Source organism: Peromyscus maniculatus, chromosome 5 (genome assembly GCF_049852395.1).
Source record: "Peromyscus maniculatus bairdii isolate BWxNUB_F1_BW_parent chromosome 5, HU_Pman_BW_mat_3.1, whole genome shotgun sequence".
Classification (NCBI taxonomy): domain Eukaryota; kingdom Metazoa; phylum Chordata; class Mammalia; order Rodentia; family Cricetidae; genus Peromyscus; species Peromyscus maniculatus.
The window spans coordinates 21,545,959-21,571,231 of NC_134856.1; the positions used below are offsets into that span (position 1 = coordinate 21,545,959).

General features: G+C 50.7%; 1 protein-coding gene across 2 annotated transcripts; it reads left to right on the top strand.

The window, feature by feature from the left end:
- The first annotated feature begins 28 nt into the window (after positions 1 to 28).
- Positions 29 to 24,835, top strand: Brme1 (break repair meiotic recombinase recruitment factor 1). 2 transcript variants are annotated; one of them, XM_015986600.3, is made up of 9 exons: positions 29 to 290; positions 803 to 853; positions 12,389 to 12,563; positions 15,350 to 15,428; positions 16,283 to 16,387; positions 19,102 to 20,223; positions 22,754 to 22,851; positions 24,051 to 24,143; positions 24,440 to 24,835. In XM_015986600.3, exons 2-9 carry the CDS (start codon positions 823 to 825, stop codon positions 24,564 to 24,566), a joined length of 1,830 nt encoding a protein of 609 aa, XP_015842086.2. In that variant the 5' UTR covers positions 29 to 290; positions 803 to 822; the 3' UTR covers positions 24,567 to 24,835. The 2 variants fall into 2 exon arrangements, with proteins under 2 accessions (XP_015842086.2, XP_076427974.1); XM_076571859.1 differs by lacking the exon at positions 29 to 290 and having other exon boundaries at positions 619 to 853.
- The last annotated feature ends 438 nt before the right edge of the window (positions 24,836 to 25,273 follow it).

Here is a 25,273-nt window from a genome sequence, read left to right on the forward strand (position 1 = left end):
TAAGGCGTGGCGCGGGTGCTGCGCGTGCGCGGGGCGGGGCCTGGCGGGCGGGAAAGAAGTGGAGGGCTGCAGGTGTGAGGCGCGGCGGCGTGGCGGCCCGAGGGCTGTGGCTCCTCGCCGCTGTAGCGCCTTGTTCTGTCTGGCTTTGTGGGGGTGCAGCGGTGGTGCTGTCGGTCATTGGGGCGCCGTGAGCGCCACGGTGCCAGACTCGGGGCTTCGCGTCCCCCAGCACTGTCGGCCACGCGGTCCCGTGGCTGCTGATGTGGTCATTTTCTCAACCCATCACGCAGGTAATTTAGGCGATTTATTCCCCTTCGGGTCCGAGCCGACCTCGTCCCTACTGAGGACAGAGCGACTTCCCTCCCTGCTCTGGCCCAGGTTGCTTCTGGCTTGCCTGGGTCCCAGAGCCCCAGGACATTGGCCGGAAGCGGCTCCTGCCCCGGGGGCCCTGCTGAAGCCTCCGTGACTCTGGTGCGTCTCCAGTGGCCTCTCCAAAGCTTCCAAATACCCCACATCTCAGATACGTAAGCTTCGGGTGCTCAGGGTGGGGCGAAGCCTAGTGGTCTCCAACCCAGAGACTGGAGTAGCGATCCTGAGGAGGACAAGAGAGAGTTCCCTCACCCAGGGGAAGGGTGGGAATTCCTGCCAGGCCGCGATCCACGATGGCTGTGATGTCCCGCTGGTGTCTAGCTCACTCCCCCATCAGGCTGCCCGATGGGCCCAGCACAAGGAGGGAAACCACTGGGTACACAGGGGTCGGACGGTGCCGGCAACAGCCGGACGGTTGGTTTGTTGTTTTCAGATTTCTCAGGGGAAGATAAAATGAATAAGAAGAAGCAGCAGCGGAACTCAGGTATTTGGTTTATTAAAACTGGCTTTTTGTTTATTATTATTTGTTTTGCTTTTTCAACACAGGGTTTCTTTGTGTAGCCCTGGCTGTCCTGGAACTCACTCTGTGGACCGGGCTGGCCTCAGATTCACAGAGATCCGCCTGCCTCTGCCTCCACCTCTGCCTCCACTGTCCAGAGCGCCACCACTGTCTGGCTTCGAATTGACTCTTTAATATTCACTTACTTATTTGAGGCACTGGGCATAGAACACAGGGGTCTCCTGCATGAGAAATACTCTACCATAAAACTCCATCTCCGTCCCAAGTTGACCTTTTTATTTTTGTTTTCGATGTGTTTTTGAGATGGGGAGGGGATTCTTGCCATGTGTGCTGACCATTTTCTGTCAGTTCAACACAAGCTAGAGTCATTTGGGGAAAGGGACTCTCAATTGAGAAAAGGCTTCCAAAAGATGTGCTTGTAGGTAAGTCTGTAGTACGTTTTCTTGATTAACGATGTATGTGGGTGGGCCCAGCTCACTGGGGCATGCTGCCGGGGGGCAAGGAGTCCTGAGTGGTATAAGCAGGCCAGTAGGCAGCACTCCCCCATAGTGCTTCGGTCCCTGCCTCCACGTGCCTGCCTGACTCCCTTTGATGATGGACAATGATGTAAACGTGTAAGTGAAGTAAACCCTTTCTTCCTCGACTTTGATTTTGGTCATGTTTTCATCATAGTAATACATCATGTAGCCCAGGCTGGCTTTGAACTTGTCACCTTCCTGCCTCAGCTTTCCAAGTGCTGAGGTGATAGGCCCATGGACCAAGCACAGGTGTTTTGATGTTTTATGAAGAGACGGGTGTGGTGGTATTGTGTTCTCCAAAATATTGTGTACCTTAATAAATTTATCTGGGGTCAGAGAACAGACAGCCACTAGATACAAAGGCTAGAAAATGGTGGCACTCACACCTTTAATCCTAGCATTCCAGAGATAGAAATCTCTCTGGATCTCTGTGAGTTCAAGGCCACATTGGAAACAGCCAAGCATGGTGACACGCCTTTAATCCCAGAAAGCCAGCCTTTAATCCCAGGGAGTGGTGGTAGAAAGTAGAAAGATATATAAGGCGTGAGGACCAGAAACTAGAGGCATTTTGGTCTGGTTAAGCATTCAGGCTTTTAAGCAGCAGTTCAGGTGAGATTCATTCGGGATGAGGACACAGAAGCTTCCAGTCTGAGGAAACAGGACCAGCTGAGGATCCGGCAAGGTGAGATAGCTGTGGTTTGTTCTGTCTCTCTGATCTACCAGCATGGACCCCCGATAACTCGCCTCAGGTTTGATTTTATTAATAAGAACTTTTAAGATTCCTGCTACAGACGGGATCTCACGGTGGGGCTGCAAAGGTGGCTTAGTAAGACGCTTGCCAAACAAGCATGAGGACCTGGGCCCGACCTCCAGACTCATTTTTAAAAGGCCAGGCATGGTGGCCCATGCTTGTAATCCCAGTGACTTGCTGGCCAACCAGTCAGTGAGAGACCCTCATAAAACAAGGAGGGAACTGAGGAAATGGCTCAGTGACTAAAGAGCTTCTGTGTGCAAGAGGACCTGAGTGGAGTCCTAACACTCACGTACAAGCTGGGTGTGATCGTGCATGTCTGTAACCCCAGCACTAGAGAGGAGCGGAAACAGCTAGTCTAGACACACCAGGGAACTCTGGGTTCAGTGAGGGATCTTATCTGGAAAAATAAGTTCTAGGGCTGGAGAGATGGCTCAGGAGTTAAGATCACTGGCTGCTTTTCCAGGGAATCCAAGTTCCAATCCCAGAACCCACATGGAAGCTCACAACCAATTGTATGGAACTCCAGTTCCACACCCACTACTGGCCTCTGAGGACAATGTGATGCAGGCAAAATACCCAACAAGTGAAATTTAAACATTTTAGAAGATATAGATAAAGGAAGACACCTAATACTGACCTCTGACCTCCACATGCTCACACTCAGGTAAGAGCATTGGCATACACATGCAGGTGAATCCATACACACACCAAGGTGGAAGGCTCTTGAAGGAGGACACATGGCTTGTGTCCTGGCCTGTACACCTGTACACCTGCACACCTGTACACCCGTACACCTGCACACCTGTACTCCTGTACACCTGCACACCAGTACACCTGTACACCTGTACACCTGCACACCTGTACTCCTGTACACCTGCACACCTGTACTCCTGTACACCTGCACACCAGTACACCTGCACACCTGCACTCCTTCCCACACTGCCTGGCTGAGTCTGGCCCTGAACTCCTCGGGGCTCAGGTGCCTCTCCTTCCTTAGCTACCACACCCAGCTCTTGCACTTAATTGTTGCTTTTCACCAATGACAGCCTTAAGCTCCTCAAAAGACAGTGACATTTTAGCACAGGCTAGTAAGAATAGTAGAAATTACGGAAGATTTAGAGTAAAAGGTGGAAGTGTTCTAGTATTTCCCCTCTGCCTGGTTCTACGGCTAGGGACCAAGAGGTCTTTCCCACTTGAGGTGTCAGGACGAAAGTATAACCACCTCAGCGGTGATTCCCGCACAGGGCTTGTGCCAGACCAGCTGGTGTGTAACTTTTAATCTAGATTGTTAAAAGTCTGGTTGCTGAGCTCTGTTCACCTAACTGTGGATAAATTAGTCTGTGCCTCAGTTCCCAGTTATGTAAGATTTACCTATTGCCGTGCTGGGGATGCACCCAGGGCCGCACGCTGTGGACAAAGGCTCTGCCGCTATGATTTACCCCGGTGTAGAAGCCGGATAAAGGCGCCCGTGGTCTTCTGACTGACCCTGGGTGTGTCCTTGGCTGCCAACTGTCCTTCCCTACTCAATGGCAACTGTTACACAGTGTGGCCATCTCATGACCTGTTGACCTTACCCTATCTAAATAATAATAACAAACCCCACCGCTGCCAAGGGACCCACCTGCTGACAGTGTGGCTCCCACTGCTGGAGGCCACCATCTGTGTGCCTTCATGAGAGGAAGGGGACCCTTCCGGCTCCTGCTGTGCTAAACTATTTATCATTTGTGTATATTTGTGGGTGAAGTTTTTTGTTTTTTTGTTTTGCACACCTGGTATTGTTTGGAAACACTGCACACGGTTATGAGAGAAAGATGCATTTTTTCCCCTTCAAACTAAAAGCTTTAAGTCTACCATTCTTGGTTGCACTGGAAAATACTGCCTAGCCTTGCGGTTTTCCCATTGCTAGGTCCTCCCCCACTAAGTCCCAGCTCCTCCACACCTCTCTCCTGGTTCCTCTCCCTGGAGTCTCAGTTTTAAGGAGCCCAGGATCTGTCTCCCTTCCCTCCTGTGAGAGGCCACCATTCCCCACACTGACTTAGCCAAGTTCCAGTGGGACCTTGAAGCCGTTGAGGCTCGGACACGGAGATTTTGAGAGGTTATTACCCTTGCTAGTGAATTCCATTTTAGTTAATAGTTGGTTGCATACTTTTTTTAAAAAAGTAAATAAATTTGTCATGATAAATGTTAAATATGACAGAATAGAAAATAATAACTTTTTCTATTATTAAAATATTAAATTTTTTTTTCAAGACAGGGTTTCTCTGTGTAGTTTTGGTGCCTGTCCTAGATCTCGCTCTGTAGAACGGACTGGCCTTGAACTCACAGAGATCTGCCTGGCTCTGCCTCCCGAGTGTATATTTTAAGCCAATAAATAAATTAAATCCACTTTCAGGCATTGAGGGATAGCTCAGGTGAAAGTACTTGCCTTGTAACCATGGAAAGATGAGTTCAGCTCCCACGACCCCTGGAAAAGCCAGGTGTGGCGACATTTGTAATCCAGTATTGGAGTGGAGGAGCAGAGGGTCGTCCCCTGGAGTTTGTCGTCCAGCCAGCATAGCCTTTGGCAAGCTCCAGGTGAGTGAGAGACCCTGTCTCTGAAACAAATGGACAGAACCTGTCGTAGTTACTGTTCCGTTCCTGTGAGGAGACACCATGACCAAAGCATTTATAAAGCATTAATTGGGGGCTCTAGCTGAGAGCTTACATCTTCCCCATGCAGCAGGCCCAAGGGAGGGGCAGGAATGAGGAGTGGAGAGAAAGACTGAGACCCGGGCCTAGTGTGGGCTTTTGAAACCTCCAACAAGGCCATACCTCCTAATCCTCAAAACAGTTCTGTCACCTAATCAGTGGTGTCACAAACCTTTAATCCCAGCACTCCGGAGGCAGAGGTAGGTAGGTCTCTGTGAGATCAAGGCCAGCCTTGGTCTTCAGGGCCTCCAAAAGCTACACAGAGAAACCCTATCTTGAAAAAACAAAACAACAGTATTTTTCTTTTTGCTGTTCTGAGTATAAACCCAGGCCTGGGACATGCTAGTCAGGCATTCCCCCTTTAGAGTCTTGGCTCGCCGGGCGGCGGTGGCGCACGCCTTTAATCCCAGCACTTGGGAGGCAGAGCCAGGCGGATCTCTGTGAGTTCAAGGCCAGCCTGGGCTGCCAAGTGAGCTCCAGGAAAGGCACAAAGCTACGCAGAGAAACCCTGTCTCGAAAAAAAAAAAAAAAAAAAAAAAAAGAGTCTTGGCTCTTGCTTGGCTGGGGCATCTGGCCAACTCCTTAGAAGAGTCAGCAGTGATTGTTGACATTTTTATTTTCATGCTGGGGGAAGATGAGGGAAGCTGCTGTTCTTTAGCAGGTGACAGCCAGGGCTGCTACTCCAGATTTAGAGTTCCCAGGACAGCCCTTGTCACACGGGTGTCCCGGGCCCAGAGTTGCCGTGGGAACAGCAGTGCAGCACTGCTTCTGACAGACGTGTGTGGGGTGCTGGGGGCATGGCTCAGCAGCAGCATGGTCAGGAGCCCTGTCCTTTCAGACTTCGGAAGTTGTTATGCCAGTTAGGGTGGCTCATCCTGTAATGCCAGCACTCGGGAGTCTGAAGCAGTCTGAGGCCAGCCTCGATCACAGTTGAAAAAAACAAATGTGAGCCAGGTGGTCGCCCACACCTTTAATCCCAGCACTCAGGAGGCAGAGGCAGGAGGATCTCTGTGAGTTCAAGACCAGCCAGGGCTGTTACACAGAGAAACCTGTTTCAAATAACTTTAAAAAAGAAGAAAAGAAAAAACCAAACTTTTCATTTTGAAATAATTAGAGGCTTACTGATAATTCTCAAATACTTTCTTCCCCAGCTTCTAGCGTTAATATCTAACAGAATCAAATAACAGTGTTCAAACTCTTAAGAACAGGAAATCAACCTCATTATACTACTACTTTCATAGTCTTCCTGTATAGCTGGGTTCCTTCAGGACTCCACTCCTACCGGAGTCCACAATGCCCACGTACCTTATACAGAACACTGGAGTGTTTGCATAGCATCTACCAGGGGCTCAAACCCTAGATGACTGAGAAGACTGAGCAGAATGTAGATCACCATATTGTGTTGTTTAAGAAGGTGGCCAGGAAATATCTTTACATGGTTAATATAGGTGTAGTTTTTCTCCACCCATGGTGTAAGCCTGTAGATAAGGAACCTATAGCTACAGAAAACTGTCTGCACACTCAAATACTGGGTTTCTCTCTCTCTCTGATACGTGCATGTCTTAGTGGATATGTGTAGGTGTGTGTATGTCGAGGCCAGATGTCAGCATCAGGAGCTTCCTCATCAATTCAGTAAGGCTGTTTTCATCCCCCACTCCACCTCTGAGGACCGCGGTTATAGACAGATGTGCAGTTAGCTTGGCTTTTACATGGGTACTGGGCCCTAAACTCAATCCTCATGTCTCAAGACCGTTGGCTCCCTAGGCCTGTGTTCTTACTGAAGACAACCACCACATACTACATGTCGACTTAATCAATTCTGTTTTGAGTTCTCAGTGTCACAATGGGCTCTGCTTGTTGATAGACAATGTAAACTTTCTCCACTTGAGAACCCAGGAGTGTAGCTGAGTGCTGGAGTACTTGTCTGGTATGTGTAAGTAAGGGCCAGTAACAAATAAGAAACAACCTTTTTCTTCATTTGAAAATAATAGCCGGGCGGTGGCACTCACCTTTAATCCCCGCACATGGGAGGAAGAGGCAGGCAGATCTCTTGAGTTTGAGGCCAGCCTGGTATATAGAGCAAGTTCCGGGATAGCCAGGGCTACACAGAGAAACCTTTTCTTGGAGAAAAAAACAAAAACAACAAAAAGGAAATAATAATAAACTCAGCTCGGTTGGTAGAATGGTGGCCTAACATGTGAAGCTCTGTGTTCTCTCCACATGACCACATAAGCCATAGTCCCAGCATTAAGGAGGTGGAGGCAGGAGGATGGGAAGTTCAGGGTCACCCTAGGCTACACAGGCTACAGCTTAGTTATATGAGACCCTGTCACTGTTGCCCACCCTCCCCCAAAAAAGGAAAATTAAAAATGGCCAATTAAAAAAAACCCAAAACGTTAAATCATGCACATGCCAAAGAAGGTAATGAATCTCCTGGGTGCTAGGAACCCAACTCAGGCCCTCTGGAAAGGAGCAAAAGTGCTCTAGCCCCACCCAATGCTTTTGATGGGTTGGTGGGTGTCTTAGTGATATTTACTTGTTGGCGTTATTTACTGGGCATGAGAAAACATGAGGTACAACAGAACCTACTAGAAAAGTTGACTGGGGAAGGAAAGGGTGGAGGTGGATGGGCATATGAAAGGAAGGTGTGGGGGAGGGTGTGCTCTACCTCTAGCGAGAGGGAGAGAGCGGGGAGCAGTAGAGCCAGCTTTTTTTACCTCTGTAGTAAATACTTATTTTTTGATTTTTTTTCAATTGTAACCATTTTTAAGTTCACAATTCAGTGGCATGAATTACATTCAAGGTATTAATTACACTCATGATATTCATTAATTACACTCATGATATTAATTACATTTGTGGTATTCATTGATTACATTTGCAGTATTCATTCAATAACTGTATTTATGATATTCATTAATTATAGAGCCTGGTTTTCTAGGTCACCACGCATGCTATATGGGCTTACATAGCTGCCCACACAGATTATGTGACCACGCTGTGCACAGGGCCTGGAGTGACTAAGCATTTTGTTTGACTGCTGGCAGTGCATGTGCAGTCACATGACTTCAGAAGTGGCTAGGAATAATGACACTTAGGGTTTCTACTGCTGTGAAGAGACATCATGACCACAGCAACTCTTATAAGGAAAACATTTCATCATAGCTAGGTTACAGAGGTTTAGTCTGATACTGTTGGTGGGAAGCATGGTGGCATGCAGGCAGACATGGTGCTGGAGAGGTAGCTGAGAGTTCTACATCTGGATCCACAGGCTGCAGGAAGAGAGTGAGCCACTAGGTCTGGCTTGAGCTTCTGAAACCTCAAAGCCTGCTCCCAGTGATACACTTACCTAACAAGGCCACACCTCCTAAGAGTGCCACTCCCTATGGGACTATGGGGGTCATTTTTATTCAAACCACCTCACTTGGTTTGTCTGCATTTTTTATTTTTATGTAGTCCAGTCTAGATGAGAATTTGTATTCCTGCCTCAGATTCCCAATGCTAGGATTATAGGCATGTGTGGCCACAGTGGCTTTAAAACACCCAGAATTCCATGAGGTATTGCAGGTGTCCTGTTACTAAGGTGTCTGAAATGCAGTAGCATTTTCTTTCCTTGGGGAGGATGAACTTTTATTTCTGAGACAAGGTCTTACTGTGTAGTTTGCTGGTACTTGGTAGGTAGACTAGGCTAGCCTTGGCTGCCTCTGGCCCGCAGAGTGCTGGGATTAAAGGTGTGTGTCACCACACCTGGCAAGGAGGGATGAATTTAAAATGGTGTACGTACATTTTTCCCTCAAAGGAAATGACCAACAGCTCATTCCTGTTTTGTGCAGAGTGCACAGACCACTTGGAGGCACAGGATCGCTCTGACCTTTGAGGAAAAAACAGGATAGTTGGCTCACCATGGGGGTCACCTCGCATGGCCTCAGGCCGCACAGCCCCACGGGCCTTTCTGTGTGTCCACAGATGTGGTAGAGAAGGAAGGAGGCTCCTTCACTTCCAGCATCTCTAGGTTTGGGTGTGGAACACAGGTTCTGCCTTATTTGATTTGAATTAGTCCTGTGGGGACTGACCATAGCAAGTACTTTCATACTGTTACAAATGAAAGTCTTTTATTTTGATACAAATGTCCACTGAGTCAGCCAAGCTGCTGTTTGGGACCAAACTCAGGTAACCAACCAAACAAAACTATTTGTTTTTGCCTTTTGTGGCAGAGAGGTGGGAACATAAGAAACAACCTCAGGAATTGCTAGCTCCACGGTGCTAGCTGGAGCAGGCACCTGTGAGGGGAGGGTCTGGACCGCAATGTGAGCGAGGGAGGACGAAGCACACCCCATAGTACCGCCCCCTGCAGGGTCTTAGGACACTGCTGGGCAAACGCACACAACAGGGCAGAAGGAAGGAAGGACTGGAGGGCTGGGGCATGGCTTAGTGTGGAATGCTTGCCTGACATACCTAAGGTCCTCAGTTCCATCCTCGCCCTGCTGTATGCATGTGTTCATGTGTGCGTGTAGGAACAGTGTGTGCATTTGCGTGTGCCTATGTATGTAGAGGCCAGAGGTTGGTGTCAGGTGTCTTCCTCACTCACTCTCCACTCTGGAACTCACCAACTGGGCCAACAAGCTCCAGGGATTTGCCTTTCTCCCGCCCTCCAGAGCTGGGACACAGACGATGCCACCATTCCTGGCTCTTCGTGCATGTGGTGGATCTGAACTGGGGTTCTCATGCTTGTACGGCAAGCGCTTTGCTGGCCGAGTCATTGTCCCACATCTCTAGACTTTTTAATTTAAAAAAAAAATGAATACCTGAGCTGAGCCTGGCAAGGGTCTGACTGAATTCCAGAAAGATGGTGTTCAGGTTCAGTTTTTCTGTTTTGTTCTACTTGTCTGGGAAGGAGCCCAGTATGCAGTAGGCGCTCTATAAATGTACAAAGGACTCTTGTAGCAGGCTTTCTTGTGGGCCACCAACCAGCTCCCAAATCATGACAGGAAACTTATTAGTTGTGAATATTGGGCCTTATCTTAGCTCTTGTTTTAATCTGTTTATCTATGTTTTGCCTCGGGCCTTTTTACCTTTCATTCTGTATGTCCTACTTTCCTGTTTCCTCACGTCTGGCTGGCAGCTGCCTGGCTTCTGGCCCCAGGCATCTCCCTCTCTTGATCCCTGTTCTCTCTTCTTTCTCATTCCTCCAGACTAGATTTCTCTTTCTACTTATTCTCTCTGCTCGCCAGCCCCGCCTATCCCTCTAATGCCTAGATATTGACCGTTCAGATTTTTATTAGTCCAGTCAGGTGCCTTAGGCAGGCAAGGTGAAACAACAGCACACCTTTATATAATCAACAAATGTAGCATAAATAAATGTAACACACCTCTCACAGTTAAAGTAATATTCCACAACAGACTCTTGAATGTGCAGGCTCTGGAGTTGGATCAGATCTCGTTCTTGGTTGCTTGGCCACAGCTTTCTTGCCTGGAAAATGGCACCAGGGGTCAGGTGTGATGGTCTCCCTGTTACTCCAAATTGGGGAAACTGAAGCAGAGAGGACCAGTTCAAGGCCAGGCTGGGGTACACCACCAGACCTAGTCTGAGGAAATGAGGAAGATTAGCCTTGAAGTCTCCTCATAGTTCACCAGGTCGGAGGAATGTGCACATATAACTCACTAGAATGTGCACTTGCTGTGGTCACTGAAAGCAGGCTTAGAGTGTGGCTGGGTCTGAGAGGCCAGCCATGATTGGCTTTTATGTAAGTAGGCATCCGTCCTTCAAGCCAGGCCTGGCGACACAGGCATGCAGTGTCTCAGTTGGAAGGCAAAGGCAAAAGAACAGAATTAAGTCTGGCTACAGAGAGTGCAAAGACAACTTTGCAAGACCCTATTTCAGAATTTAAAACTGGGTTAGAGATGTAGCTCTGAGGTAGGCCACTTGCCTACCTAGCCCGTGTGAGGGCCTGCCTTCAACCCCCAGCACGGGGCCAGGGGATATACCTAGTCTGGATGTGCTGGGTTCATTCTCCAGTACTGGCCAAGAGGACTTCTTTATATCTACACATACACACATGTGTAATGCTGGGTGTGGTGGCATATGCCTGTAATCATACCTACTTTGTAAGGGTAAGGCAAGAGGATCTTTCCTTAAAAGGAAGAAAGAAAATCTTAAGTAGTTTTAGGCTACCAAGGGCAAGTAAAGGACAGCCTCTTTTACCCTGAGTGACAGACGGGCATGCCAAGACACAAGGGACCAAGAGGCCTCCTCTGCCTGTGGCCCCACTTTTTCCAGGATATATCCTGCAGGTGTCTAGGGCCTCCTGTGTACTTCAGGTTTCACTGTCTATGCCTGATGAGGGTATGTTCTGGAAGCTTTTTTTTTTTTGAAACAGGGTCTCATGTGTCCAGGCTGACCTCAAACTCTCAATCCTTCTACCTTAGCCTCATGGGTGCTGGAACTAAAGACCTGTACCGCCACACCTGGCTTCATGTGTGCTTACTTAGTTATCGCTTTAGATTTGAACGCCAGTGCTGTCCTGTACATTCCTCTAGTCAAAAGACAGAGAAGGACAAGCTCTGTCGAATGTCACTCAGTTACAGGAGATAACGGTGCTCCTAGAAGCCAGCAGAAGCACTGCCATTGTCATTTGAAAAAGAAAGCCATGGGTAAGAAGGGGAGGCTCATGGGGACCTCAGACATGGTTCTACCACTAGAACCAGACCTGCCACACTTCTCCCAGGGGAGAGAGGGCCTGGTTCCACTTGTCCCATGTGGTGTGGAGCCAAGCTGCTTCAAGATCTAATCACAGGAGCTAAAGGATGTTCTGCTCTTCCAGAGGAGGTGGGTTTGTTTCCCATCTCCACGTGGGGCGGCTCATAAATGTCTGTAATTTCAGTCCCAGAGGAGCTGATGCCCTCTCTGGCCCCTGCAGGTTCTGACATGGACATGGTACACAGACATATATACAGAATAAAGTTTAAAAGTAATAGAAATAAAGGATTCTAGCTAGTCATGGCCAATTACAGACTAAAGCTGAGGTGACTGCTCAGGTGTAGAGGTGGCCCACCTGTAATCCAGCACTGGGAAGACGGGGCATCCCTTGGCCAGCCTGGCCTACTTGTGAGCTCAGGTCCCAGTGAGAGTTCCTGTCTCAAACAGTAAGCTTGAGTGACTCCTGGGCAGTCACACTGTATGTTCACCCTGGCCTCCACACACATGCACAACAGGTACACTTGCACATGGACACACAAAGCCCTTGAATAACTTCCAAAAGGCAAGCCACCTATCATTCCTACATCTTGGCAGTTCATGGCCAGATCCTGTCTCACCAAAAAGAAAAAAAATCTAATTGTACAGTCACATGAGGGAATGGGTTCTCGGATCTTGAATGGGGCTCTCTCCCATCCCCATCATCAGGTTAGCTCCAGAACTGGCCTTCCTACCCTCAACACTCAACACTAACCCACTCACCTATAGTCTAGCTGCAGCCCTCCCAAGCTGACAATGGTGCCATGTCTGATCCGCAGCCCTACCCCTCACTTCCCTCTAACCAGGGGACGGCCTCCATCTCTCAAAGCCTTCTAAGAACCCACGGCTGAAAGACGCCCCTGGAAGCCCCCAGAGCTCCATGCTGATGCAGTCACATGACTCCGGAGAGTCAGAAGACAGCTCAGAACCTGCAGCATCTGGAGAGCCAGGTGGGGAGGAACCAGGACCCACAGCTTCCAGGTAGGTGGCTCAGAACTTTACAGCAGGCTTCTGGCTTCAGTAATTCACAGCAAACTCAGGGAGTGGACCAGGGTGACCCGCCGCTACTGCAGCCCTCCCTGGCCCAGGAAGGTCACAGTTAACACTGATCCAGTCTCAATCTCAGCCACACGACAGGTTGATGCTAGGAAGACAGCTCATGTGGAAAAACCCCTTCCTCACAAGCACAAAGACCTGACTCCATCTCTGGAATCCACGTAAAAAAGCCTCAGTATCGTGGTGTGCTCCTGTGATCCTAGGTTGCGGAGGTAGGACAGGCAGATCCCTGGGGCTCACTGTCCAGTCACTGGAGCCTAATGGGTGATTTCCAGGCCAGTGAGTGACTATCTCAAAGTGCCCTGAGGACGACACCTGAGGTTGTCCTCTGGGTGCATGTACATGTACACACATGTATAAGAGAAACAGCTGGGCAGTGGTGGCACACGCCTTTAATCCCAGCACTCGGGAGGCAGAACCAGGTGGATCTCTGTGAGTTCGAAGCCAGCCTGGTCTACAGAGCGAGATCCAGGACAGGCACCAAAATAACACAGAGAAACCCTGTCTCGAAAAACCAAAAAAGAGAGAGAGAGAGAGAGAGAGAGAGAGAGAGAGAGAGAGAGAGAGAGAGAAAAGAAAAACAGGCCAATCATGGTGACACACGCCTTTAATCCCAGCACATGGGAAGCAGGGGCAGGTGGATTTCTGTTAGTTTGAGGCCAGCTGGGTTACATAGTGAGACTCTCCAAAAGGAAGGAAGGAGGACAGTGGAATCAGGAGACACAAAATAACTGGGAGCAAAGCCTTTGGGGAAGACATTGTGGGCTAGGTGACCACGGTTACTGAATACAGTTGTTCTGTATGTCTGTCTGTCTGGTTTCAGGTCACAGCAGTCTTGCTAACTCTGCAGACTTGTTGTGTGAGCCACACATCACCCAATCCTTCCTCTCAGAAAACCAGAGATTTAATTCTCTGCTCACTTCAAGGCCAGTAGGGATGCATGGCTGTGAGGCCTCCCGGACAGACCGGGGTGGGGTGGGGTAGGGATTCTACCCATCTTGAGCTTTGTTTGTTTGTTTGTTTGTTTGTTTGTTTGTTTGAGACAGGGTTTCTCTGTGTAGCTTTGCACCTTTCCTAGAACTCACTTGGTAGCCCAGGCTGGCCTTGAACTCACAGAGATCCACCTGGCTCTGCCTCCCGAGTGCTGGGATTAAAGGCATGTACCACCACTGCCCAGCTTGAGCTATTTTTTTAAATGTTCACAAGAAATAGCACCTATGAGGCTGGAGAGATGGCTCAGTGGTTAAGACTGCTCTTCCAGAGGTCTTGAGTCACAACCATCTATAGTGGGATCTGATACCCTCTTCTGGCATAATGTTGTATATGCAGATAGAACACTCATACATAAAATAAATAAAACTCTTAAAAAAAAAAAAAAAGAAATGGCACATATACAGAAAAAGACACAGGAAAAAAAATGTGGAGAAAAATCTAGCTGGTGCTCCAGAAGCCACACAAATGACCTTAGTGTAAGACTTGTAATTTACTCTGTAGGCCTGGGATGGAACCCAGCCCTCTTCATGTCTGTTCTGCTGAGCTACCCCTAGCACCTAAAAGATATTTTTAAAAATATTTTGAGACGTGGTCTCACTGAGAGCCCTAGCTGGCCTGGAACTCACTCTGTAGACTAGACTGGCTTTGAACTCACAGAGATCCGCCTGTCTCTGCCTTCTGGGCGCTGGGTTTAAAGGTGTGCGCCACCTTTTTTGCTGTGTGTGAATGGGGGCCGACTTGCAGCACATCCTGTGTGGATGTCAGGTCAGGGACAGCCTGTGGTCAGTGCTGACTTCCCACTTGTTGGGGACAGGGTGTCTGTTGCTCTGTTATGGACAGGCCAGCTGCTCACAAGCTTTCGGGGGTTCTCCTGCCTTCTCCTAGGGGTGCGGGATTACGGTTCTTGTACCACTCCTCTAGCTTTTTAATAAGCCTGCTTGTGTGGCAAGGGTTCTCCCACTGAGCTATCTTCCCAGATTCTGATTTTATTGCTCAGCAGTACCGCACTTTGTATGTTGATGATGCTTCTTTGTAAGTTTCCCCCTTTCAAAACAGATGATGGTTTGAATCTGGGAGCCTAGTGATAAAGAACTGGCCTAGCAGGTGCCAGGCCCTGGGTTCCATCCTCAGCCCTGTGTCGGGGAAATGGAATTGGTGTATCCTTTAAACCCTGGAAAGGAATTTCCAGGTCCTTCCTGGAAGATTCAGAATTACTTTTCATTTAAGTTCTCATCTCCCGTTGTCCTTTGAGAAAATGTGTAGGAGTATGTTGTGTGTGTGTGTGTGTGTGTGTGTGAGAGAGAGAGAGAGAGAGAGAGAGAGAGAGAGAGAGCGAGAGCGAGAGCGAGAGCGAGCGCGAGAGCGAGAGAGAGCATGTGTTGGGGATAGACCCATAGGCTCCCCTGCTGGAACTGCACCCCTGACCTCCCTTTGTCTTGGTATGTAAGTGACGTCTGTTTTTTTTTTTTTTTTTTTTTGGTTTTTCGAGACAGGGTTTCTCTGTGTAGCTTTGTGCCTTTCCTGGAACTCACTATGTAGCCCAGGCTGGCCTCGAACTCACAGAGATCCACCTGGCTCTGCCTCCTGAGTGCTGGGGCTAAAGGCGTGTGCTACCACCGCCTGGCTTTTTTGTTTGTTTGTTTGTTTGTTTGTTTGTTTGTTTTTGTAAGTGACATCTGGAAGGACTTCCAGTCCTTCTATTTTGTTTCTCCCCCCAGCTGCCCTGTGGAAGACACAAGAGCTGCCTCTGACCTCCCAGGGTCACCAGAAGAGCTGGTCCCCCTGCCTCCTTCCCAGGTGAGCCTCCTGGTCTCTATCCTGTAATGGCCAGCAGCTCTCACTGTGTACAGGAATGCAGGGACATGCAAGGACAGAAGACAGCTGCTGTGCGAGACTCCAGGAAAGGGAATCAAAGCAAGGCACGGTGGTGCACACCTTTAATCAGAACTTGGGACACAGAGGCAGGTGAATCTGAGTCCAAGGCCAGCCTGTACTACATAGTAAATTCTAGACTAGCTTGGGCTACAGAGTAAGACCTTGTTTCTTACCTTGTCTCAAGAAACAAGGTAAGGAGGTGGGGATAGAGGAGGAATAGTTGGGGATGTAGCTCAGTTGGTAGAATGCTTGCCCTAGTGTACATGAAGAACTGGGTTTTATCCCCAAGACTGCATAAACCAGGTATGATGGGACATGCCTGTAACTAGCACTCCAGAGGTGAGTTCAAGGTCAACCTCAATATATAGCAAGATCAAGGCCAGCCTAAGTTATATGAAATCTCATCCCAAAACCAAAATTCCAAGTCGGGGGTGAGGGGGTGGAACTTAAAATAAAGGAGAACTTAGCATGGAGGCAGACCTTTAGTTCCAGCACTTGGGAAACAGAGGCAGGCTGCCTGGTCTACAGAGTGAGTTCCAGGACAGCCAGGGCTACATAGAGAGAGCTTGGGAGGGAAGGAAGCAAGGAGGGGGGGATGGGGGAAGGGGGAGGGAGGAAATAGTAAGACTGGTCTGTAACCGAGTGGTAGAGTGCTTCCTAGTATGCAGGGAAGTTCAGTCCTGAGTCCTGGAAAACAAACAAAAGGATGTGTGGGGGCTGCTCTTCCTAAGACCCCACTCTTCCATGCTGCTGCTTTTTACTGTGTCCCTTTACAGAACTCAGGCGGGAGGTTTGTCCCCCAGTTTGCCAAACCAAAGAAGACAATAACAAGAAAAGTCAAGGCGTGGGAAGAGGTTCCAGAGAGCTGCACAGGAAGCCAGGTAAGAGCCTCCCTTCCCTTAGTTGGCTGCTCCTGCTGGTTAACCTTGGCCTTCCTTGACACCACACCGCCTGGTGCTCTGCCTCTGTGCCCCCCCACCCATCACAGCACACTCCAGGTTCCCAGTATGTACTGCATGCTAAGCAGCGCATCTGAGACCACTCTGTACCATGGCTTCAGCCTGCATGGAAACCGTCAAATTCAGAAAGGTAGTATATTTTTCCTGAGAGCCTCCTCTGCTTCTTGGGGGCTGCTGTGCATGTCAAGAGCATTTAAAAATGCGGGGGAGCCAAGCAGTGGTGGTGCACACCTTTAATCCTAGCACTCAGGAGGTAGAGGCAGGGGGATCTCTGTAAGTTTGAGGCCAGTCTGGTCTACAGAGTGAGTTCCATGACAGCCAGGACTGTTATATAGAGAAACCTTGTCTCAGAAAAACCAAATAAATAAATAAATTTTTAAAAAATGTGGGAGCTGGAGCGATGGCTCAGCAGTTAGAAGCACTAGCCAGTCTTCCAGAGGATCCAGAGTTGGAGTTGCAGGCAGTTGTGAGCCCCCAAAAATGGGTGCTGGGAATCAAACCCAGGTCCTCTGCAAGAATACTATCCACCCATGACTGCTCGGCCATCCCTCCAGCCCTCAGGAGTCTTAGGATTGCCCTGCCATCCTGAGTCTTGGGGTTGACATGTCGCTGATGACACATGCCCCTGGAGGGGAGTGCATGGTGGCCTTGGCAGCAGCAGGTTTGCGGTAGTCCCTAACTGGGAGCACCCGAGTAACCTAGCGGTGAATGTGAGGGCTGGGGAATGGCTCAGAAGGACAGCACTTGAGCAGCCAGGATAGGACCCTGGCTTCTGTCTCAGCACACTAACTTAAACAGAGTACTGGGGCTCGGGATGTTTGGTACAGCACTTGCTGCCATGCACAAAGCCCTGGGTCATCCATCCCCAACACTGCGTAAACTGTGATGGTGCTTGCCTGAAACCCAGCTCCTAGGAGGTAGGTGGAAATGGGAGGATCGGGAGTTCAAGACTATCCTGAGCTCCATACCAGCTTTTCAGATCGGGAGTTCAAGACTATCCTGAGCTCCATACCAGCTTTTCAGATCAGGAGTTCAAGGCTGTCCTGAGCTATGTACCAGCCTTTCAGATCAGGTTGGGCTTCATGAGAACTAATCTTGGGGGGTTGGGATCGAAAAGACAGGGTTTTCTCTATATAGCAGTGGCTGTCCTAGAACTCACTCTGTAGACCAGGCTGGCCTCGAACTCATAGATCCACCTGCTTCTGCCTCCTGAGTGCTGGGATTAAAGGCGTGCACCATTCACCAATCTGCGTGAGCAACCACTTACACAGTGGAAGCCTGTCAACTGTGATTGGTTAGCACATCATCACTGATTGGTCAGTTCACACCACCAGGGTCTCTATTCGGAAGCACATTACAGGAGACATGGAGAGTGCAGACTCGTCCGTGGACTACTTCAGAATTCAGTGTTCTGACTTCAGGAGCATGGCCTGCCATGCTCCTTATTTAGAAGTGCAGTGTGCCAAGTCAGCCGGAAACCAGGTCATGCCTGCATTTTCTCCTACATCCCCCCATATCAGACACATACACCCTACACACTTATATATACATATCATATACAGCATTACCTCATATACACCATATGTATACATCCCATTCACACATAAATGAATCACACATATACATATCATTCCCACACATCAAACAATCATATACACAACAGTAGTATTAAAAACAATTTAGCCAGGCAGTGGTGGTGCACACCTTAAATGCCAGCAGAGGCAGGCAGATCTCTGTGAGTTCAAGGCCAGCCTGGTCTACAAAGTGAGTTCCAGGACAGTCAGGGCTACACAGAGAAACCCTGTCTTGAAAAAAAAAAAAAAAAAAAGATATTCTCACTTGGGAGGCAGAAGCATGTGTTTTGAGTTCACACCACCTTGTCTATGTAGCAAGCTCCAAGCCAGTGAGGCTGCACAGGGAGACCCAGTTTGAAAACCAGTGTATGTGGAACAAGAGCCGCTTGAGTGGAAGGTCCCTGCTGCCACAGCTCCTTCGCTTTCTCATCATGGTGGCACTTTCTGGAGGGAGAGGTTGTTAGACAGGTGGCATGTAGCCACGATTAGCCTTAAACTCCTGATTCTCATGCCTCTACCTCCCAAGTGCTGTATTACAGATGTACACCACCACAGCTGGAAGGTGGGTCTTCCCCAGACTCACATCTAGGTCATGATGTGTGCACACATACACAGTGTAATAAGCTGATGTGTGTGAAGTGCCATTGGGTCAGCTGGAAGCAGAGTCTTTAAATCCTTCGTTGACTCTGGGGGTGGGGCTAGAACTCAGAGCCTGTGTAACTAGGCAAGCAATCCATTACCGAGCCACCCCACAACCTCCAGCCTGGATTTTATTTATTTGGCTTTTTGAGACAGGGTTTCTCGAGGCCGCCTGGATTTTTATGCTATGAGCTCCCGAGTGCTTATTGCTGGCAGGGAAGGCCCCATGAAAGGAGGGATATATGTGCTTCCTGTCCTCCTGCCTCAGCACAAAGCTCTGCCTAGAGCAGTTGCTGGACCCCACTGTGGTACCTCATGGTGGGTGCAACCATCTGATCCTGAGGACAGGGCTTGTACCAACTAGAAAAGCCTTCAGAGTGCTTGATTATCTAAGGCCAGGACTGAATCTTCCCATTTCCACAGGAAACATGGCCAGAGCTGGGTGCCCTCCAGGCAGGCAGTCAGCCACAGAAGGAGTCCCTGAGGTTCCCTTTCCACGACGCCAGGAGACCAGAAGACCAGACATGGGTAGATGGTACCTGCTCAAAGGAGAGGACCATCTCATCAGATACTGGAAGCCTCGAGAACAATGACTTTGAGATGCAGAGGGCCAGGGTTCAAGACAGCAGTAGCCAGGAAAGGCACCTGTCAGATGGTGATGCTGAAGGGGGAGAGGCAGACAGCAGAGCCCCACAGGAAGGAGGTGCCCAAGGAGGAGGAGCAGGGGCTCAGCAGTGTGGGGAACCCCAGGAAGGAGAAGGCATGCTCTACATTTCAGCATCAGTTTCTGCCCCAGACCCCGCTGTGCCTGTCACCACACACATGCTCAGTAGCACGGGCACAGTGCCACACGGCAGCAGCCCAGCAGAGGCCTCTCCTACAGACAGTGTCATCGCAGACGTGAGCTTAGATCCCTCTGGGCTGCAACAGAGGGTTCCAGGGGAGGCCGGGCTGCCATGCTCTTTGGATGGGCAGAGCCCTGGTGGAGGCTGCAGTGGGACTCTGCTGGGCTATACACCTCTTGCTGAGGAGACCAGGCTGGAAGAAGGATCCCCTGGTGACATCCCGGCAAGCCCACCTGAGGCTGCAGTTCCTGGGGAACAAGAGCCCATGGTGGATGCTGGAGATCCAGTTTGGATAGAACAGGAAATGAGTCCAGCTGTCAAGACCAAGGACCCTGGCTCTGATGGACAGTTACCAGGAGGGACAGGAATGCTGCCTTCACAGGCACAGCCCATGAACCAAAGGGTAGTGGGATTGAGCAGCCTGAACTGCCATCAAGACTTTGAAGGCCTCAGTCTGTCCCCTCATACCTCCTCTCAGCTAGAACATAGCCATGCAGCTAGTGATCTTCCCCAGAGGACCAAGGCCTGTCCTAGCAGCCCAGGAATTCCCATAATTCTGGCAGGACAGCAGCAGTCAGTTCCCAGTTCTAGAGATCAGGCTACATGGCCGGAGTCCTCAGCAATGGAACTAGACTTTCTGCCCGACAGCCAGATACAAGATGCCCTGGATGCCCCCAACGTGGAGGTCCTACCTGAGCAGGTAAGAGCCTTCCTGTGCTCAACACATACACATAACCCCCGGTCGGTGAGATTCGAAGGCAAGCTGGGGCTGAGGTGCCTGACACTTCCTTTCTGTAGCGTAGACATCTGGGGGTGGAGGACTCACAGCAACTTTGGGCACAGTGGAACCTGGTTTTCCTAAAAGGCAGACCTGCTGGCTATCCATGTGGGCCTGGCTTGTGACTGCTAAGGAGCCCTAGGATAGGGAGAGACAGGAACTTAGTCCGTCTGGGGCCTCCCTCCCTGCTCTAACTAGAGCTCTAAGCTGTGCCACCCATGCCCAGCATCTATTAGTGGCAAGGGGTGTGCAGAACCACTGCTAGTCACCCTGAAGAAGCTGGTGCCCGTACGCAGATGGAGGGAGGAAGGGGACTCACCCCTGAACTGGGGAGAGCCTCGCTCTCTCGAGACTTGCTGGGAATGTTGACATGATATTCCTGCAGACACGTGAGTAATTGTGCTTTGTATTATAGTTCCTAAGGGTCTTGTCCACCCACAGCTGCCCAGATGTGGCCTTCCGTGCCTCTGAGTCAGCCATTCAAGGTCACCTGTCAGCCTCACCTGGGAAAAAGCAGCTGTCTGTTGCTGCACTTGATCTGACAAAGGGCTGCACTGCCACACCGAGACTAGGCAGCTCTCTCCTACACAGGGTGTGGTACAGAGGCTGGAGGAGGCCAGGCACCTGCTGGAGAGGAGGAGCCTGTGATACACCTACCTCTGCTGGAGTCAGTCTAAAGCCGCTCTGCCTCGGAACGGAGCTTGGTGGTCTCCAGCAGGCTATGCGAGTGTCCTCCCAAAGAGCCAAGACTTACACTAACCAACAACCTCTCTTTGAGACACTTAGCTAGTCCATTTTGCCACTTTTGAGAGGCTTTTCTTAAGACACAACCCCTCAATGCAAGCGAAGAATTTTACCTAGTGCTCAATCCAAGAAACAGGCAGCCATGCTTCTAGGCCATGGGTTCCATCCTAGCACCAAAGAGATGGGGAAAGCCTTCTCTTCCATCCTTGTTGGGGAACTTGCTGGGCTATACTTCTCAGGACACCAGGCCTGTGGCGTAGGCCAACATGGCTTGTCTTAGCACTATGAGAAGCTGGGGTTCCATCCCACCCCTGTAAAGAAAACCTATCAAGACCAAAGGTACCTGGCATTCAGCTTGTCAGACATCAGGAAGCGCCAGCCTGGGAGTGATTATCTCTGACACTGGGTATTCCTCAGCAAACTGGGGTGACCCAGCCACTGAGCATGTTCCCACTGGAAGGCCAGCAGCAGCCCAGCCAGGCTGTAAGGCAGGCTCTACCTCCCAACACAGGGACACCTAGGATCAGGAATGGGTCTCCTGCTGACCTCACAGCCAGTCACCTCACACCTGCAGCTCACCCTGCAGTGACAGGCTCAGCCTTGTACAGTGCTCTCCTGCTAGGAATGTGGTGTTTTTTCCTCACAGCTCCAGTGTTGGTCTGAAGCTACCACAGCTGGCATGGCTGAATGGTGTGTGTGGGCCCTGGGCTCATCCCTAGTACTTGGGGAAAACAGATCCAAGGTTTGGGGCATTGGGCATTGGCTGGTCATATTTGGCTGAGGCTTCCAGGACTTAAAGTGCCATAGCCCCTTTTCTCAAAGGTAACACCCCACAGGCATGCTGGGAGTGTGGTCCCTTTTAGGGGGGATTCTCTTCCACACAGCTCAGCAGTGTAGTAGGATGAACAAATACAAACGTCATATTTCATTTCATTTTAGATGGAGCTTGCAAGGTTGCCCTGGCTGGGCTGAATGGCCCTCCCAGGTCTGTACCACCAGTCCAGCACTGTCCCTCATGAATTCCCATGCCAACCTGTTTGCAAACTCTTTCCCTTACAGGACACGCCTGACACCACCTCCTTTCTGCTGCTGCCGCTGGGTCCCTAGACTTTTTCTGCAGGCCACGTTGACCTCAAACCCCTGCCCCCTCCCCGCCCCCCAAGTTCCATGTGCCCCAGCTTCAGGGTCTTTTTTCTTCTTTTTAAAGGGGGCAGGATATCAGTTTCACAATGACCACACTCACATAGGGTAGCCTGAAACCCAGGAGCTGGTCCCAAACTCACAAGCACCAGTCCTGCTCCAGCCCCCAAATTTCTAGGATTACAAGTATGTACCACCAAGCCTGGCCATGGTTTCTGGTTTTTCAAGACAGGGCTCACTATTTAGTCCTGGAACTCACTTTGTAGACCAGGCTGGCCTTGAACTCACAAAAATAATCCTGTCTCTGCCTCCTGAGCGCAGGGATTAAAGATGTGCACCTCTACGCCAGGCTTTGCTCCGGGATCTTTAAGATCCTTTGGGACACCTGAGTGACTGGGGTGAAACTCAGTGTGTCACGACGCACAGAGCTGCGAGGAGGGCAGAGCGCTGTCTGGAGCCGGCTTGGCATCATGCTTCCTCTGTAGGAGCTCAGCTCAAGTGAACATAGGTCCTGTGCTGCTTCCTTCTGCCGGACACGGTGATTCACACACCTCCCTACTCTTTCCAGGGTTTTCCTGCAGGGAGTGTGCCAGGCCTTGGCTGGCCTGCCCCTAGCCCAGATGCCATCGGAGGATCCCCGAAGGCAGTGACCAGAGCTCAGTCTAGGTAGGCTGGAAAGTCTTCAATCCAGAATGGGAGCTGGGCCTGTCTTTCAAACTGCCATGCACCGTATGTCCTGGGAACTCAGGTGCCCATGGTCCACGTCCAAAATGCCTGTCCTTAGGAGCTGGGTCCCCTGGGGCAGTCCCTCCAGCACCTTAGACTGTTCCAGCCCCTTTGTGCATGGGTGTCCTAAGAGGAGCCTGGGAGGTCCTGAGCTCCATAAACGAGCATCTAGTCGGGGCTGGGAACTGTGCGCAGAAACAGTCTGCACCTGCCCGAAAACTCTGGCTCTGGGCAGGGACCCCAGGGACTGCCCCCCTCTCCTCACTACCTTGTCTGGCCCTTGCAGGCCTTCCACTTGAGCCTGCCTGTGTCTCTGCAGAGACTTATCAATGATTTACCGCCAAGTTTCTGTTCCCGTCAGGGAATGGTGAGGGAGGGCTAGAATGCCACCTGACCTCCTTTGTCCCTGTCCCTCCTCCAGCTGCTGTGACACGTACCCTTCCCCTGCCACTGTCAGCATCCCTCCCTGTGACAGTGTGCCAGAAGCAGGTTAGCCATGTTACCCACTGTTAGTGAAAAAGAGCCCACAGTCCGTGCCACCCCAGTGTGGGTCCTAGAGTCCACGAAACTAGGAAAGCCGAGGGCCTGACAGGCTGCCACCATTAGTGCCTGGAGCCTGTGTGGCAGATCTGGAGCTCCTGAGTATAGGAAGTTCAGAGAGAGACAGCTGTCAGCCTGAGCTGACAGGGCCCTTACTCTGCTCATGCATAGAGGCTGCACATCCCTTTAGGAAATGGTGCGGCATGTCCTCGTCCAGAGTAGCTTGAGTGCTGGGGGTCATGGAAAGCAAATTAGAGTTAAATAAGTGTTTAGGGGTCGTTTGAGGAGTTAAAATCTGATCATCAAGATAAACTGGGAAAGAATATTCCAGAGTCCTCAGAGGCACTGGAATTCAGTGTGATTTGAGCAGACAACAGAGAGGGCCAGGGTCCAGGCCAGGGCAGGTGGTGCTCATTAGTGGAGGAGGTCAGGGAAGGCCACGGCGGCAGCCCAAGCACGGCGGCAGGTGTGGCAGGTGTGGGATGTTCTCGGTGCAGGGGAGGGCAGCTGAAGATGGGCAGGACACTGTAAGTCCTCAACCCCAGGGAATGGCTGGCGTCCTGAGCACTCAGGCCGCTCCTTTCTCTCTCTCCTGATAGACCCCCTACAGAGACCTGGGCCCAGGAGGCCTGCAGGATGCAGGATGCCACAGACACAGTGCGCGGCCTTGTGATGGAGCTCTCCAGTCTCAAGTAAGGGCAACTCAAGTCACCAGAGAGGATAGGGAACAGAGTGGAAACTGAGGCAGGACTCTAGGTGTGGGGCACAGGGGTCTGGTGGCCCCAGCCCTGGCTGCCTTTCCCCACATTTGCGTGGGAGAATCCTAATACCTCTGACCTATACGTCTCAGGCTTTTACATTCAAAGAACAGGATGTGCCTGCACCTGCCATTTGTGCACCTGTGAGAAGCCACTTGGCAGGTGTGGCTGAGACAGGCCCATGCAGTGGGGAGGCCCCAGCTAGTACTCTGTTTCCGTTTCTTCTACAGTCGGCTGATTATGAGCACCCACCGGGACCTGGAGGCCTTCAAGCGCAGGAAGGCCAGGCCTCTGCCTTACCTGACAAAGGGGTTGGGGAGCCTTGCTAAAGGGGATCAGGGCTGGAGGGACCTGTAGGCTGCTCCAGCCTGCGACCCCACAAACCCTCCAGGCCTATGGGGGCCGTCAGCTTACCTGGAGTTCCATATGCCAGGGTGAGGGTACCTGAGCTTCAGGAAGTCCTCTGACAGCTCGGCCCTGCCCCAGAAGCCCAGGCTCCTGAGCTGAGCTGCAGTTCTTCCCAGCTGTTGCCGTGGACGAGGGGTGCTCTTTGCTCCTGTGCCTGTCTTTCCCTGTGCTGTCCACGTTACTTTGGGGGAGGCAGGGAATAAATGATACAGTCAGGAGCCTGTGATTTACAGCTGTGGTGGCCATGTTCCCAGTCCCTATGTTCTGCCCACAGACCATCCCAATCTCAACTTTCCTGCAGCTGCCTTCTCTTCCAGTTCTTCCTTTCTCCACCCGCAGAACACTGGTCGGGGCTCCCCACAGCTCAGTGTCCCAAGTGTCTAGGAGGGTGGCGGTGTGCACATGGGAAATGCATCCATACACAAATAGAGGGCTCAAAGCCTCCCTGGAGCTGTTACAGCCAAGTTTCCTAGGCAGGGTGAGATCCAATCACCCATCTCACCCCACAATTGCCTCTGGACATGACAGTGTCCAGCTGTGCCGGGGTAGTCATCCTGTTTGCAGAAGTACATGCCTAGGTTGGCTCAGACCTCAACTCTCACAGCAGAGGCAGGGCCTCCCCATCCAGCCCCTTTATGGGGAAACCCGTGGAGGAG